Consider the following 17240-nt stretch of genomic DNA (forward strand, 5'->3'; position numbering starts at 1 on the left):
ACCATAATCCACAATATCTAGCAAAATAACAGATAAGAGAACTAAAGCAGAACCTTTCCCACCTAATGTAGGAAATGAAAAATGCTTAAAAGTAGTAGTGGTGGTTGGGGGGTTGGGAGAGAGAAAATATATAGAAGAACCAATTTGGAACAGTTATGAGCTAAGAAAGCAATTTAATAGAAATAGTAATAGTGTAATAGTAATAACTGAATTTAGCTGTCAATTCAAAAGTTAAATGTTTATAACCTACAGCACAAAAAACTTCTGCTACGACCTTCAGAAGCTGTGCCAAAGCTACATCTTGGACATATAGATGCATAACCCATGCAATGCAAGGATACAACCACAGCTACGCTTGCACCTTTACCCTTTACCCTTTACCCTTTACAATTGTGTGACCACGGGGCATTTGCTTTCAGCCCACATAGTTAGCAAACTGCACCAACTAAATACAACCAGCATACTACAAGTTAATCATTCCCCAGTAATCAGAGGATGCCATAGCATCCAGGAAACTCTCTAGTAGCCCTCCCAGGTGATAATGAAATATGCACAATTTCTCCATGTGTCAAAATTGTGGCTGGCTGAATGTAATTGAGACCAGAAACTGAAAACTTATGATCAACAGATAAATAGTAATGATTCCAACATCTACAACGAAAAGCATGATATATAAAAATCTTGATCTCACAGCTGTTTGCTTCCAAATGTAGTGAAGTCTCCTCCATTATGTACCATAGTACTCTCTGAAATTCTCGCCAAGATAACCATATGGAGCATTCACACCATAACCAAATGTTTCATTTGTAGGAGTGATCTGGCCTGGAGCAGAACTGACATTCCCAACACCACCCTTTAAATTTATTTTTCCCCTGCCCTTAACAGAACGTTTGTTATCCAAAGGGAACTCAGCAGTCAGCCTTCCCATCTGCTTCTGCAGATCAGCAAGTGAATCAGTTGTAACTTTTCCTTTGGGGCTTTTCTTCCCATCAACAAGCTTGAGTTCCAACCTATATAGCGCACAAGCATCACAGTTATTGATCTCGTATTCATACAGGTGCCACTCAATATGGTTCAACGGCTGTGGATCCATGTAGTAAGACCTCTTAAGCCCCCCATATTCCTTCATAACCTGCTTTCTTGACTCGTGCCAACCACGTCCACTGTAATCTGGCAGTGACCTCTGCTTTCTGTTGCCACTCTCAAATGCTCTTCGAGGTTTATCAAAAAAGAGCCACTCCCTAATTGTTTCACCCTCAAGCACGGAGAGATCAAAGAGCTCTGCATTATGAGCGACTGATTAGATAGAACAAGGTTACACCCTTGGTAGTTTGACATGACATGAATCAAAGAAGCAAGGCTGTGATGAGTAAACGTACATGGACAAGAATACAAGGACACAGCATTAGCTTACCAGGAGCATTCCATGGAGACTTTGTAGTTGCAGCCCCCTCACACTCTGGAATACCCACGTTCTTTCCTTGTGTCTTTGCACTAAGAGCGGAAAAAAGGGGACCATCCTTCAGACCAATGCCCCGTGGTCGCACAACTGGAGTCATACCTGGTGGGCCTTCATTCAATGCTAGGGTTGCATGAATGCCACTGCAGTAGTCTTGACCCCATTCTGACCCCTGAGCAGGTCTAGAGCAATCCCAGAGTGCACATTTTGGTCCTAAGAAGGCAGAAGGTGGAGGGCAGATAGTTGGAAGAATACCAACAATATTAGAAATGCCATCCTCCCCACACTGACCAGTACCATTAAAGCCGATGAAAATATTATGGTCAAAATCCTGATCCAAATCAAATTGATGATAGTCTAGGTGAGTTGTAAATTCCAAGTTATTAATTGATGCATTATGCACTTCCAAAGGATCGCCTTTACACTGATCAACCCCTTGAAACCCCTGTTCTCCTGGTCCCTGATTTGTGAAATAGTCCTGAAAGAAAAATTACATGGCTCATGATACAAATCCATCTTTAAAGCAAACAGAATAGCAAAAAAGTACATAGCATCCAAAATATCAACCAAAAAATAATATGTTAACAAACGATGCAATGCATGAAGCTTCACGGCCAGGATTTTTTTTTTTTTGTGGTGGGGGGGTGTGGGGGAGGATCAGTCGGGTGGTGTGCAACTGCTAGGCTTATAACCCCCGGGAAAGGCTTCTCCACCCTGAAACTTGGGCTCTTGGGTTGGATGTCATCAAATGGTATCAGAGTCCATGAACCAGATATGTGAGGACCCATGGCCCAAAACTAAGGGGATTTGATACATTGAGTGCGACTCCATAGTTAGGAATTTATTTATTTGTGGGGGCAGGGGGGTGTGGTTTAGTCCCACATCAGTTGGGTAATGTGTGACAGATAAGGCTTATGACCCTAGGAAATGCATTTGCCACTTGCTTGGTTTTGGGTTGGACATTGTCGACAAATAAAATAGAGGACATGCATATCTTGGGTGAAACAAAAAAACAATTGAAAACAGTGCTTCACTATTGTTGATTACTTTCTTCTCCTTTGGTGGAGAACGAAGAAATTTCCGCTCCAAATTCTGTTGTGAAGGACCTGTTAGCCAGAAAGAAGGTGATGCAGGTTTACAACCGTAGACCGAAACCTGTATGGGTATCCTGATGAAGATGCTTTGAACCAATTTGGGATCAAATCCATTAGGATGTTTAGTATTTTATTTGCTTCTATTTTGGGGGAATATTTGTAATCTTTTATTTTGGTAGTTATTAGGCTACGTAGGGAGTTGCCAATTTAAATTTTATTATGTTTCTATTTTAGTCTAGGTTTTAGGAGATATTAGGAGATTTTATTTGATTTTAGTTATAGATTTTAATTAGGAAAATTTTAGTTTCAGTTTATTATATAAAGGCATGCAACCCAATTTGTTAGACAGATTTTGGAGAATGAAAATTGAAGTTTGAGTTGTGCCGATTTATACCATAAATCAGGTTGTGTGACCATGCCCCCCACCCCCTCGAGCAATCTCCATTTCTCGCTCTTCTTCTTTCTTCTTCCCCTTTCCCATTGATCTGCTACTGCTATCTTCTGTTTATATTAAACCAATACTGCTACTCTGTTTTCTGGGTAACATAGACAGCCTTGATTGTTGAAGTCAATCTCCATTGATACTCCACTGATGAGTCTGAGATTTAGGGCGTAAGAACCCCTATCCTAGGTGACTTAGATCCCAGAATTTCAGTCCCGAAGAAGATCCCTACTGTGAGAGCTTAACCTGCAACCATAACAGAACTACGCCTACCGCCCCTTGTGACTCCAGGAGCTGAATATGAACATAATACCTGATTTTGGGTTTATTTTGGTGGCTTTAATAGAGCACGAAGATGCAATCCTACACTTGCAATTTCAACCCCATCTGATCGGAATTGGAGGAGTTCTTATCATTCAAAAACCTAGCCTTCCACTGGTCTCTGTTCCTTGAAGGTAAAAGACAACCATTTGCCTTCCACGATTCCTTATTTCCTGTTTTGTTAAATCCCCCTTAACTTCTTTTTCCCATATTACCCTCCTTTCAATTAATCCAGCACCATCCGTTATTTTTTTTTTTCTTCCTTTCAAGATTGCCCTTTAGCCTTGCGTTAGACATCCTTAGCACTTTGCTTCTTCCAAGTTAAGCTTCCATGGAATTACAACTCTGCCATTATGTTTCAAGTTTCAATTTATTACAGTTGTGACATCCCATTTAATTACCAAATTGCCACTGCTTCTTGTATTTGGGTTATAAGTGCTTAAGTGGGCCCTCAATGATCCGAAACAGGTTTATCAAAAGGCCTATCCAATGGCCGTAAACACTTGACTAATTTTATCCATTTGATCAATAGAATATCAGATGAGGGCCATTTAGACTGCATTAAAATGTTATAAGACTCCCCCTAGTGGAAAGAAGCCCACTCATGTTAGCTTCTTGAACAAGCCACATGTACAACATGGTAACAAAATTAGATTTTTATAATGATTGCATCAAATTGATAGATGAATTACAGGTCATATAATATCCAAACGTATAAAAGACCACCATTTCAACAAACAATATTTTACAGGTCAAATTTTAAAGTACAATGCACTCTACAAAATGCTACGATCACGAAGAAGTTAGGAATAACAAGTAGATTACAAGAGGTAATGCTGATAATCTACAGCAACATTATCAGAATACACTATTGCAAAATTGAATGAAGATAGAGAGGAAATATTTTTCCTAAAACTTGTTTGAGCAGCTAGAGTAAGAAAAATAAGACATCAGACAATACCATGACATATTAGGACTTCTAGTTACAGATTATAATTCACAGACCTATTCTTAAATCCCTTGACTTTTTATTCACAAATCTGTTCAGATCTTATTTATCTTGACTATATATCCCAGCGATCTTTCTCACTTTCGCTCCCCGTTCTGTGCACTTGCACATGGAGGAAACAGTGAGCGACCTACTACACTCGATAAGGCTGTAAGAAAGCTATAGTCTCCCACTTACCATGCCTTCTAGATAATTTCAGAAAATACTATGGATCTATATAATCTGAATTATATTGATTATCTCTTTATAACACTAAGCCAAAAAGAGTAAGTTTTCTAATACAATAAATGCAATAAGACTACACTGAGTTAACTACTATAAATAATTACAACCACCTCCACATGCCCCAACTAGTATAAGTGTAGAGCAATACTAACAATAACATACGACCACCTTCCTCCTATGCTTTACAGATAAAACAGAGAAAAAAACTAGAGGTTCAATCATAATACATGAACATGTACTACTCACAACTGTAATTATTATTTTCGTTTATAGATATTTATTCACATAGCCATTAAAAGAATAACGAAGCTGACATATTAATTATAAGTAGTTTGATTGACTATATTCCCTTTTTGGTTAGAAGCCAGCCAAGAACAATAGTGACTATCTGGTAGAAGCACAAGCACCAATCGCTTATACATCTTGCAATTGCACCGACAATACAAGATCAGATACATAGTCAACTAGGAGCTAGTAAGACTCAAGCAGATCAATGTGTCACTTAAACCATAGAATCCAGTTCTTGAACTCGTCTTCCAACTCCAATTACTGAAAATATAACTCTGTTTTCATTTCTCAAATCCTAAAACCTTTGGACAGCATCAGAAAGTAGAAGTTGCACAATATCAAAGCACCCAACAAATCAAGATGACTTGAAACCTAAAAAAGATTGACCAAAATTACCTCCTGGAATGCCGTTGTATCTCCTGCCCGAAGGTTTTGATCATCGGGCTCAGGCTTAGGGTTGGGAGGTTCTGCCAATGCACTGGTTGCATCATCTTCCTCATCACAACGCTGCAACATACGGCAAATATCCGAAGAGAAAGAAGCAGTACTACCGCCCTACACAATATGCAACCCTATGCTTCAGAAAGATCATGACAACGAAAGAGAGAAAGAAAATCAAAGAGAGAAAAATAAAGAAGAAATAAAGTAAAAGAGTAGAAGGCACCGACAAGCAAAGATGTTGCAGGAGAAGACTCGTTGAGTTCGGCCTTCCACTCGCGCAGCATCTGATGCACTTGCTCCTCCAGAACAGCAACATCGCCGATGCGACTCGCTTTTCTAGCGAATTGTAGATCCGTAATAATACCCTGGAGATCATCCACCCGGTTCTTCGCTTTATCCTTGAAGAGTTGGTGGGAAGCAGACTTGCAAACACTCTTCGAACCTTTCCCCATTGACAACCAAAATACTCACCGAAGCCCTATTCACAAATCACAAACAACAACACTACCTTAACCTCACTCCAAAAACAACACAAAAATTCTCCAAATTGGAAGAACTTCTGAAGAAACGATCGCTGAATCAAGACCAGCAAAGAATCAAAAACCCAAACTTAAAGCATAATCACTATTTCTACATCCCAAAACCCCTGATTTTTTGGGTGGATGACAAGGAGAGCATAGCTTCAAAAGAATAATCAAACAAAATTGAGAAAAAAAAATACCAGGATATTGCAAAATCGAATGATTCGTTTTCAAGAACTGGAAGACTTTAGGCGAGTAGTTTGGTTTGGTTTTCAAGTAAAGAGCAGAGAGGAGCGAAGCGAAGAGAGGTAGATTTATGGCTTTGCTTTTCTACTCTCCTCCCTCCATGAGAAACTGCGAAACCCTTCCCAGAGAAACCAAATTGTTCGCGGCAATAAAGGGGTCGAAGAATTACTAAAGATAAGTCTCCCCTCTGGCCTCCCTGTGCTGTGGTCTTGCATGGAAAAAAGTTGGTGGATTCTCGAGCACTTTACCATTCACATTGCACCGGTTCATTTTGAACCGGAACTGAACTGAATCATTTTAATCAAGTCCAAAAATTTGTTTGGTTTTGAAAATTGAAATTAAATGATGGTTGATTTGGTTTGATTTTGAATCAATAAATCTTAAACCGATTAAAATTAATGCATTTTATCATAAAAAAATAGAAACTATTGGTTCTAAACCATGTAAACTAATTTAGGACCGAGTTAAACCGTCACCTATGGTGAAGAAAGAACTGGGCATAGATACATTCGAACTGCAAAAAAAAAAAAGAATAATTCGGGGTTGAGTATATAATGATGACCTAAGAGTCCAATCATGGGGTCACTTCATCAGTCTATTGTGATTTAAGGAACCTAAACAGATTAATAATCGGTTTGATTTTGATTTTTATCCATCATATGTTGAATTGAACCAATTAACATCATTAGTTTGAAATTGACTTTTAAGGGTATAGAAATTGGCTCTGGTTGATTACTAGGGCCCACATTTGATTTGTTTTCAGAAACGTATTTTTCCTTTTTTCTTTGCTCAGAACTAGAAAAACACTTCAAAAATCATTTGGTTTTCTGTTTCATTTCATTTGTTTTATAAATAGAAATAGAAATTTATGCTTATTTTTATGTCTAGAACCAAGAATGGAGAAACAAGTCAGACTTAATTTTCTGTTTCTAGAAACAAATGGGAGTGACAAAAATTGTAAAAAAAACTCGATATTTCACTCGATCTACCCCAAACCCAACCTATTGTTGAAACTTCTCGTGTTCCTGAAGCAACGATTCCAATCTAGTTGTGCGAAACTCACAATTCCTGACTGCGTTTATCCTTTTGAAGCTCATCTTCACAAAGCATATTTGCAACTCCATGGTCATGCCTTCACTCCTGAACTGCATACCTATAATGTTGTGTCTTCACTTATGTCTTGAACCCGATTGCACTGTTGATTCGAGAAATAGAAGAATCAAATATCTTTTTGCAATTCTAAAAATCATTCTCAAAAAATAATAAAAAAATAAATAAATGCTATTTCTATATTCAAAAACAACATAAACAAAATAAACAGACCTTAGAATAGTGGGTTGGGTCGTTGAGACAGGGATCAGCCCCAAAACCATGAAGGTGGAAATAAATCACTCGGGTTTATTCTGGTTGGTGGGCAGACCATTACTGGCCAGCTTTACCTCCAGCCAAGCCCAAAACCATGAAGGTGGAAATAAATCACTCGGGTTTGTTCTGGTTGGTGGGCAGACCATTACTGGCCAGCTTTACCTCCAGCCAAGCAGAATATAACATTTTCCTTTTAAATAAAAATTCAGGAGTAAAGCAATAATAAGGAACAAACAAGTGGGTTAGGGAATCATTCTCCAGAAAATTAAAGAACGAGAGCCGCCTCCCTGACTTTGTTCGAGCTGTCGTAGGCAAATTCCCTGTGACAATTGAGAATTGAGAGAAGCTTCTACTTGTTTGACTAGTGGAAGATAGGGGCGATTCACCAGATCAGTTTTATGAACGTAGGGAAAGCTATCTAGGTAATTTCAGACTTCCAGTAAACAAAATTACCAAACTCCAAAAATATACATATACATAAGATCACATTTTTTGTTACCATGTGACCCATAAATAGAGTGACGTAATCTTGGACCCAAATCATTTCAAGTCAATTAGTCTCTTCAGGACACATCAGGCAACTGAGAGACACTTGGGGTGCGTGCCTTGATGCTGCCAGCAATCCAATGCGTGTTTGAGGGGTTGGTGTATTTGAGAAGATTTAGTTCTGCCCTAGTGTTCTATTTTTCTGGCAATTGTAAGGTACAATTTCATCTTTGGATGTTAGTGCATTTTTTAGTGCAAGTTTGGGAAACTTCTTGGCCACCCTAATAAGCTAATTTCCAAGGTTTTAGATATCAAAACATTATATTAATTAGGGTCACGTTGACAGTGTGGAGGCATCTCCTATCCAATATTAAAAGAAAGAAAGAGAGAGAGAAAGAGACTCACATGATCAAGATGCGGGAGAATATGGGAAAACTCATCATACTATTCTCGGCATAGGTAACCTTGGCAAGCTTATTCAACTCGAGGAAAAATAAGCAATGCTCGAGGGAACCTTGGTTAATTAGCCATGTAGGAAACCTCCCAACCCGCAACCAAGGTTTCAAAAAATGTAATCAGAAATTGAATCAGCCAGGTCAATATCAATCTAAATCAGTTGGATTAGTCTAAAATCGATTAAAAACAAAGAAAAATCAATGGGAATAGGTCAGAATCAATTGGATTGATCATGATTGATTTCAATCCAAATCAACGAACTCACCAATCTGATTACTAATTTTTAAAAGTTTTGCTCTCAACTCATGTTGCTTCACATGGTATCCCTTATTTAAATTTTCTTTCTTTAATAAAGACCATTCATTTTTTTTTTTTAATGAGAGAAGAGAACTTCATTAATTAATACAGTCGCGAACATCAACAATATGTTATGTATCTAGAATTCTAAACAATATTAGTTTTAGATCTTTTTCTCGACTACATAAGTAATTTTACCACTTTTCACATGATAATTTTCTCCTCCTTAAGTGGTTGCAATTTCCCACAACTCTAAATCACTTGAACCTCTAATTTGATATTTTCTCTTTTTAGTGTAACTCTTGAACAACTACTTGGCAGTTGCTGAGCACATAATACACAAAAGAAAAAAAAAGAAAAAAATTCTCACACTCTTCAGGTCTTGAGTTCGAGTCTCCTCACTATTATAATAGTACATTCCTTTCTTACTTGTCTAAAAAATAAAATAAAATAAATCAGTGCAACTCTTGTGGATTCACTTTCCTTAAACTTTCAAGAAACTCTTTCAACTCTACAACTTCTATCAATCTATCTCTAGACCTCAATATTCAAGGAACCCTATGTTTCTAGTTATCTCTTATATTCCATGGTATATCTAGTAATAGTATTTTATTTTTCACAATCAAATCTAAATGATTGAGGAAAATTTCCCCACCATTCCTTTTAGTTCTTTTTCATCTCAACAACTTCAACCCAATGCATTGATAGCATAATTAAACAAAAAATTGATACTTTATAGGTTCTTTAATTTGAAAGTGCAAAAAGAACCAACTTGGTTTCTTTGGAACAACCTTTACAAGTCCACTACAATATGTGGTTTCCTAATGAATTTAGTTAGAGAGACAAACAAGTCCCTACTTACAAGTGACTCAAAAGAAAGAATGTGAAGAATAGATCAAAGGTGAGAGGGGATAATTTAGAGATTTTATTGTAAACTCTTTTTCCTTGGATTGGTATCTATGTGTAAAAGAAGTATTGGAAAGTGGAAAATGAAAAGAGGATATGGAATAGACGAGGAACCAGTGAAGAGGAAGCTTGAGAGCATATGAAATGATACGGAAGGGGCTTTTACTTAGGGGGATTAGGAGGCGGTGAAAGAAGAAGATAAGTAGACGGAAAGGATAAAGTGTCTCCCCACTATCGTCCACGACATGCAAAAATATCGTTTCAAGATTCCTCTCTAAAATGTACGGTTCATGGCTACCGCTAGAAAAGGGATAAAAGGATTGGTCTCCCCGGCGATCCTTCAATCCAGCAAAGTCTAAGATCCAAACACTCCAAACTCTACATAGACACATATGGGTTTCACATTGACAATCTCTTTGTTATGTTGATTGGGTCTCATGTGAACCCCATATGAATGATGGTACCATTCTTTCGGACCCTCATTAGTGTCGAATGCAAATTCCTTCTTACATTATCTTGTAGGAAACTCTTCCCCCTCTATTTATATATATGACTTTTTTTTTTTTTGACTAATTTATTCTTTAGCACCCTTAGGGGGAAAACACATACCCACAAATGGCTAGAGTCAATCCTCAAACCTACAAGTGTCAGCTTATACTAGCTGATACTGGTACTAGTGTGCTAGCCATCGGAACCACATGATTTTCTTATAAGTAATTTACAAGGTCACCCCCTAGAGAATGCCACTATTATAAGAACACCTCCTCTATAATAACAAATTATTCTTAAACCCCCTGCCGTCAGTCGCTGTTATAGAATATACCTTATATGCTGATGTCAGTTACTATATATTCCTTTAAATACCAAAATGCCCTTGCTAAATGTGAAGTACTTAATATACCCTTCTAATAAGTTCCCATCCCCAAATCGATAGCCACTATACCCATCCCCAAATCGATACCTAATATACCCATCCCCAAATCGATACCTTCCGTTCAGAGCAGCAGTAGTGGCAATGGACGGCGACGTGAAGGGACTCGTGGCGACCAGCAGTGACTCGCGGCGAAGGCTTCTTCTTCCCCAAATTGAAACAGGTATGTTCTTCCCCAAATCATTCCACTTTTTGTTAACCTTAACCCTTATTCCCCAAATTGGAATGATGTAGCCTAATTAAATTGGGTAATTTCCACAGGCTTTGTGATATCTCTTACCCCATTATCACCCCTCTTACTGCCGTCCAAGTTATCAAACGAATTAGGAAACCAGATGTGGCTTTCAAGTTCGTCGAGTAGTTAGAAGAACGTGCTGGCTTTAGCCATGACAGTCTAACCTACTCACCAATCCTCAACGTCGTAACCAAAGATTCCGATCCTTCACATGCTGCCATGGCTGACGCTTTGCTTCATAAGAAGATTCATCTCCGTTTCAAAGTAACCCCTTTTGACTTTGATATTGTGTCGCAGCAATGGGTGAGAGTTGGGAATCAGGAAAAGCCCTACAGTCATTGGAAGAGATGAGAACTCATGGATTTGTTCCCTCTCATTCATCTTTTAATGTTCTTCTAAATAAGTTATTCATTTCAAAGCACAAGAATCTGGGTTGGGAGTTGTTCTACCAAATGCTGGATGGATGGATTGATGCGTTGGATACCCAAACTTTTAATATTGTGATGAAATGTGCTTGCATAGAAGGAAGCACTGATGAAGCCATAGATCTCTTTAATATAATGAAGCAGAGAGATTGTATGTCTGATCTTGACAGCTTCAATATCTTGATCGAACGTGTTTTCTGAAAAGGGAGATACAGAGATGATTTGTAGGTTTCTCAAGCAGATGCTGAATTTGAAGGTTAAGCCTGACAGTTACACTGTGAACCTTCTTACCAAAGAGTTATGCAAACTAGGCCAGCCTGAATATGGGTACAATTTGTTCAACTACATGAGGAGAGTAGGTTGGATTGACAGGAAATTTAAATATACCCAGCTGGTAGATTCTCGCTGCAACTACGGTCGGCGCTTAAAAGGCTTGAAGATTGGGTGGAGGTAGGGGTGAAGAAGATTTGGGTAAAAACATGTGTTTTAGTGTATAACTGTCATTTTAACTCCTCACTTAACAGTGACTTGACAGAAGGGGGTCTGAGTATACTTTGGTGTTATAGAGTGGGTATTATTATAATAGTGGTATTCTCTAGAGGGTGACGCTGTAAATTACCCTTTTCTTTTGACACCTTCCTTAAGGTGTCAAATAATTTGTTATTTTACATTTTACCCTATTTATATAACATACATTTTTTTCTATTAAAAATAATTTATTTTTTTTATTATTTTTTCCTACCTACTCAAAAAATACAAGCATCGGATGGATGGTACTTTCTTCTAAACACTCGTTGGTGTGGCATGTAGATTCTTTCCTACCTCGGTAGCATGGGAACCTTCTCCCATCTATAAATGTATGTACAAAGCATTCCGTTTTTCTCTTTTTCTTTTTTTTTTTTTCTTTTTTTTTTTTTTCCATTTTTTGCTAACCAAAATTTCATTATTGCAAAGAAGATCTAGTTGTTCCGGTTTACAAGATGCTTTGCAAGTTGACGCTTGCATATGGGTGGAGAAGCTTGGTCTAGTTAATGACAACTATGTAGCATAGTTGGTGAAACTGTGGTGTGCTAAGCCCAAGCTCACTAGGAGCTCTTGAGATCGAGTCTCATGCTTGTATATCCAGATAGGATTTCTTTCCCATAGATCATTGTAAATAATGATATTGTAGAACAATAAATTATAAAGGATGTACAACTCCATGAGGAAGTTATCACTGAGAATACTGAAAACATAGTTGAACCGGAAGCACAGAGGAGATCTTAAAGAGATAAGAGGTTTTCCATTTTGGATGAATACTTAGTGAATCTCAAGGAATCAGAGTTTGATATTAGAATTAAAAATGAACCTCTAAGTTCTTCATGAGCTACAAATGATAATGATTATACTAAAATGGTGGATGCTATGAAAGATGAGCTGAAATCCATGAGTGACAATGATGTTTGGGTGCTCGTTGAACTATCTTTGGGATTCAAAGCAATTGGTGATAAATGGCTATTTAAGACCAAGCGACTCGAAGGTTAATGTTGAATGATATAAAGCCAGACTAGTTGCGAAAAGCTCACTCAAAGGGAACTCATTTGATTTCGTGAGACCTTCTCTCTTATACCCAAGAAGGAATCACTTAGAATCATTTTAGCATTGGTGTTAGCATTGGAGGCTTATGATAATTTGAAGCTCCACCAAATGGATGTGAAAGCGGAATTCTTAAATTTAGACTTAGAGGATAAAGTCTACATGAACCAGCTAAGGGGTCTAGTGAATAAGGAAAGGAAGGTCTAGTGTGTAAATTTAAAAAAAAAAAAAAAATCCATTCATGGACTTAACAAGCTTTCAAGCAGTAGTATCTCAAATTCAACCATATTATAATGTCTTTCGGATTTGTTGAGATGTTAAAGGATACGAAATCATTCCTTTGAGAGTTTTGAAATGAGCGATATGGGTTTGGCCTATTATGTGATTGTCATAGAGATATATCGTGATAGATCTCATCAACTCCTTAGGCCGTCATAGAAAGCTTTTGGAGAGATATGGTATGAAGAATTACAGATTATATATCAATAATGTGTTGGTGAGATATGGTATGAAGAATTATAGACCAAATGTTGCTCCTGTGATGAAAGGAGATAAGTTCAGTTTGAGTCAGTGTCCATAGAATGAGCTGGAGCGAGATAGGATAAAGGACATCCCTATTCTTCTATTGTAGGGAGCCTTCTGTACTTTATGATTTGTACTCGTCCAGATATAGCTATGATGTTAGTATGTTGGGAAAAGATGTCAGTAATCCTGGTATAGATCACTAGGTGGCAGCAAAAAAGATATTGCATCATTTACAGGGAACAAAAGAATACATGCTTACTTATAGATCATCTGATCAATTGAAAGTGATCGGATATTCCAACTCTAATTATGTTGGATGCCTTGACAGTAGAAAGTCTACATCAGACAATGTTTTCCTACTTGCTGGAGGGGTAATTTTTTAGAAATCCAAAAAGCAGACTTGTGTCTCTACTTCTATCATGGAAGTAGAGTCTGTGGCATGCTTTTGGTTATGAAATTTTATCTCAGAACTTCGGGTTGTCGGCATCATCATGAAATCATTGAGAATGTATTATGACAATGTTACCGTTGAGTACTACTCCAAGAATGACAAGTATTTAAGTAGCGCGAAGCATATTAGAGTGAAATACAACTTTGTAAAAGAGGCCGTCCAAAAACTAAAGGGTTTTATAATTGATATAAAGACAATTCTAATGATTGCTGATTCATTGACTAAGGCATTAGCACCCAAACTCTTTGCAAATCTTGTTTTAGATATGGATCTTGTTAGAGATTAATGTACTAGTCACATTGTAATAGACCTCTTAATTATTTAATCATATTATTGATATTTCTGAATGTTTCTCAACTCTATCTTTATGTGCACATTTAATCTTTGATATAAATGATATATTATAGCTTTAGACCATTATGTTCAATCTACCCTTTTATACACCAGTTTGAATGGAATTATTGGTATTGTAATAGTAGAAGAGAGTGTGTTGGTATAAATGACATATGATCACCATAATTCATATTAATAAAGCTATTCACTCAAGGTATTGTGTTATACTATCAATGATAGGTTATTTGATGGAATTCAAGTCTTTTATTTTGGGTGATTTTGGTCACAGTCCAAGTGGGGGATTGTTGGATTTATCCATAACATAAATAAATCCCTATTTTGATGGACTAATATTTGACTAAGTCACGAGAGACGTTGTGCAACGTCTCTCTAACTTCAACTCTACCTCCTGGCTTTTAGGTGGTTGTGGTAAAGTGGGATATGTCCTTTGAACTCTCTAGCTGTTATAGGAGGCTGGAGAGTGTATATTAATTTGGAGACTAAAGGATTCTCTCTCTACCTTGATACGTACACACAATCCCCATTAATTTGTGAGCATTCGGATAAGGTAAGAAGAGAGAGATCCAGTAAAGTGAAGAAAAGGGTTGTTCAAGCAAGACAAGGAAGGAATTATAGCTACATCTTCATCTGTACGAGGAGGTACGATGGTGAATGGTACCCAATCTTGCAGTACTTTAAGGGTCTGCTCATCTGAGGCCATCAGGGTGGGGTGAATGTTCACTGTAACGATGTCTGGTTCGAACCAGTTGTTGCTGATCAGGAAACCTTCGAACCCCGATGCAAAGAACATATTCTTTTGGGTTTTCATCCACAGCCTTAATCTTCACGCATTGGCTCATCACGTACCAGCCACGATGATAGCCTTGGAAGTTCAAATGAAAACACACCAAGAAGAGGAAAAAAGATGTCGAACAGTCCATCCCGTTGCCAAGAACACAGAACCCAACAAACTTCACTAGCCGTTCAGGAGAAGCTGAGAAAGGTTGATAGCAAAATATTGAAGAACACACTCACAAAGGGGTGAATGGGGAAGCGGATCCCGACTCTAAAAAACTCCTCATACAGACATACCTCGTCGGTGACCAGCATACAAGACAGTTCGTTAACGATAGGCGCTTAGAGGGTGACTGAGTCAGGTACATGGAATCGTGATTTAATTTGTGACTAGGTCATCCCCCACTAGGTGGTTGTGGTAGTTCAAGGCATCGAGGCCAATGCCCATGGGGATGAAGGCAGGGCCAATGCTCCTCTGAACACCGGGAACGACCAAACTAGGGTCCATCCCTAAAGAAGACGATGTGGTCGGGACAACCACAATAGAAGAAGGGCTAGAGTCATACCCCTGAGGGGCATTCAACGAATCTTGCATAGAGAGCGTGAACATCGCCCTAGTGGTGACACTTATCCTCAGCAATCTGTTGGATGCCATTAATGGTGGAAACAAACTTAAGCCTAAGGAAATGATGTAAAAGAGAAGGAAGAGTCTTCTTGATGAACAAAACGAGTTTTAGCAAGGGGAAAGAATGCAATGACGACGGTGACGGCCTACCGATGATGAGAGGAGGAGCAAAGACATGGGAAGGAAAGCTCTCAAACTCAAGGAGGAAGAAGAAGAAATGGAGAAGATGAATAGTGGAAAGGCTTAAAAAAATACACTTTTCACCCCCAAATGCGCATGGGGGGCATTTAATGCTGAGCGATGAAGTGACACCCCTCATGGGAAAAGACATGAAACATATTGCCTGAGCGAACTGGTTCTGCCCCCCTAGCACCAGGCTGGTGGCAAAAACGCTGACATGGTGTCTCCTCAATCATCAGCCTATCAAAATGGCATCTTTTCAATCATTAATAGTTGTCGCTGCTTCAGCACACCTCCCGGCGAACTCGTGGTGCATTAATGGCTAAGGGAGATAATAATTCGAAAACCCAAGGGTCAAGCCCTTAAGCCGATTGTCCTTCCCACAGAACATGTCACGTGGCCACAGCAAAAAGGAGTAATGACCCCCGTTCGGTAGAGGACCATGTTTTTGGCTAAAGGACAAGACAAATCAGAACAGTGGGAAAGCATGGCCCAAAGACTCTGGCTGACCACAAGTAGCTCAGTAGGAGTGGGGGCATTCTATTATGACAAAATATGCTACCATCGGATGTACCACTCTCTTGTGTTTTCTTCTTTATGCAGTTCCCACAAACTGCCTAGAACGATTTCTTGCCGCAACACTTAGTTATTCGCATGTGTCTTCACTACCTTTTCTATCTCATGTGTAGTTAATCACATGTGTCTTCACTACCTTTTCTATCTCATGTGTAGATGTTCATTACTGAGTGGCCAGAACTTATGGTTGCGTTTGGTATTCCAGAAACGATGTTTCGTGTCAAAACTAGAATTTTCTGTTTGTGTTAAAAAAAGCATTTTTTGCCTGAAAAATGGTGTTTGGTAAGTAAGCATGTTTCATATATAGTTTCATCGAGATAGGAATGAGGTAGAGAGAGGGAATCGAACAGGAATTTTTTCTTCACGGAATGGGTTTCTCAATTTGATTTCACCGAGACTGGGATGAGGGAGATCAGTGATCACCAATGTTGAGGGAGAGTAGGAATCGAGCTAGAGTTCTTCACGGATTTTTCACCACTCTAGTTCTTCAAGGTTTCAAAGAGACAGAGAAGGTTTTGGTTCTTCAAAGTTTCAAGGAGACAAATAACATTTTGACCTTAAGGAAATTACCAGGGACATGAATTTTTTTCTAAATGAAATGTTTCTCAACCATGTTTCAACATTTCTCATTTTTCCTGCTTTTTTTTTACCTGGTTTGCTTGAAAAACGAAAAAATGAACTATGTACACCAAATGAAAGATTCCGTTTTCTTGTTTCCGTAAAACAAAAAAGCTACCAGAAACATTTTTTGATGCTACCAATCGCAGCTGTAATCTGAAATAAGGGTGTCAATCTAGAACCAGAAATGAAACCAACCGTTTAAATTGAATCGAAAAAATCAGTTTGGATTTGAAAAATGAAATTTAATTGGAGTGGTTTCAATTCACTTTTAAATTTAAAATATTGGCTTGAAACAAACGAAATAAATTCGAACCCAAAAAGAATAAGAACCAAATTAAATTGAATTGGTTGAACCGAAATATTGAAACCGTAGAAGAACCAAATACATGAAAAGCAAACTGACTCAGTGGTT

The 17240-nt window shown here is 38.1% G+C and overlaps 1 protein-coding gene across 1 annotated transcript; it reads right to left on the minus strand.

Moving 5' to 3' along the window:
* Positions 1-156: 156 nt before the first annotated feature.
* Positions 157-6237, minus strand: LOC122080283 (transcription factor VOZ1-like). Its single transcript, XM_042647235.1, has 5 exons — positions 6001-6237; positions 5507-5757; positions 5235-5393; positions 1415-1937; positions 157-1281 (listed from the first exon to the last, which is right to left on the minus strand). Exons 2-5 carry the CDS (start codon positions 5729-5731, stop codon positions 728-730), a joined length of 1461 nt encoding a protein of 486 aa, XP_042503169.1. The 5' UTR covers positions 5732-5757; positions 6001-6237; the 3' UTR covers positions 157-727.
* Between the last annotated feature and the right edge of the window lie 11003 nt (positions 6238-17240).

This window comes from Macadamia integrifolia, chromosome 5 (genome assembly GCF_013358625.1).
Source record: "Macadamia integrifolia cultivar HAES 741 chromosome 5, SCU_Mint_v3, whole genome shotgun sequence".
Classification (NCBI taxonomy): Eukaryota; Viridiplantae; Streptophyta; class Magnoliopsida; order Proteales; family Proteaceae; genus Macadamia; species Macadamia integrifolia.

Excerpts from the sequence above, each read along its gene's own strand:
- LOC122080283 (XM_042647235.1), bottom strand. The coding sequence starts at position 5,731 with ATGGGGAAAGGTTCGAAGAGTGTTTGCAAGTCTGCTTCCCACCAACTC. Across the intron at positions 5,394-5,506 it reads CTCCTGCAACATCTTTGCTT|GGCGGTAGTACTGCTTCTTT; the intron begins GTCGGTGCCTTC and ends CATATTGTGTAG. Across the intron at positions 1,282-1,414 it reads GTCTCCATGGAATGCTCCTG|AGCTCTTTGATCTCTCCGTG; the intron begins GTAAGCTAATGC and ends CTCATAATGCAG.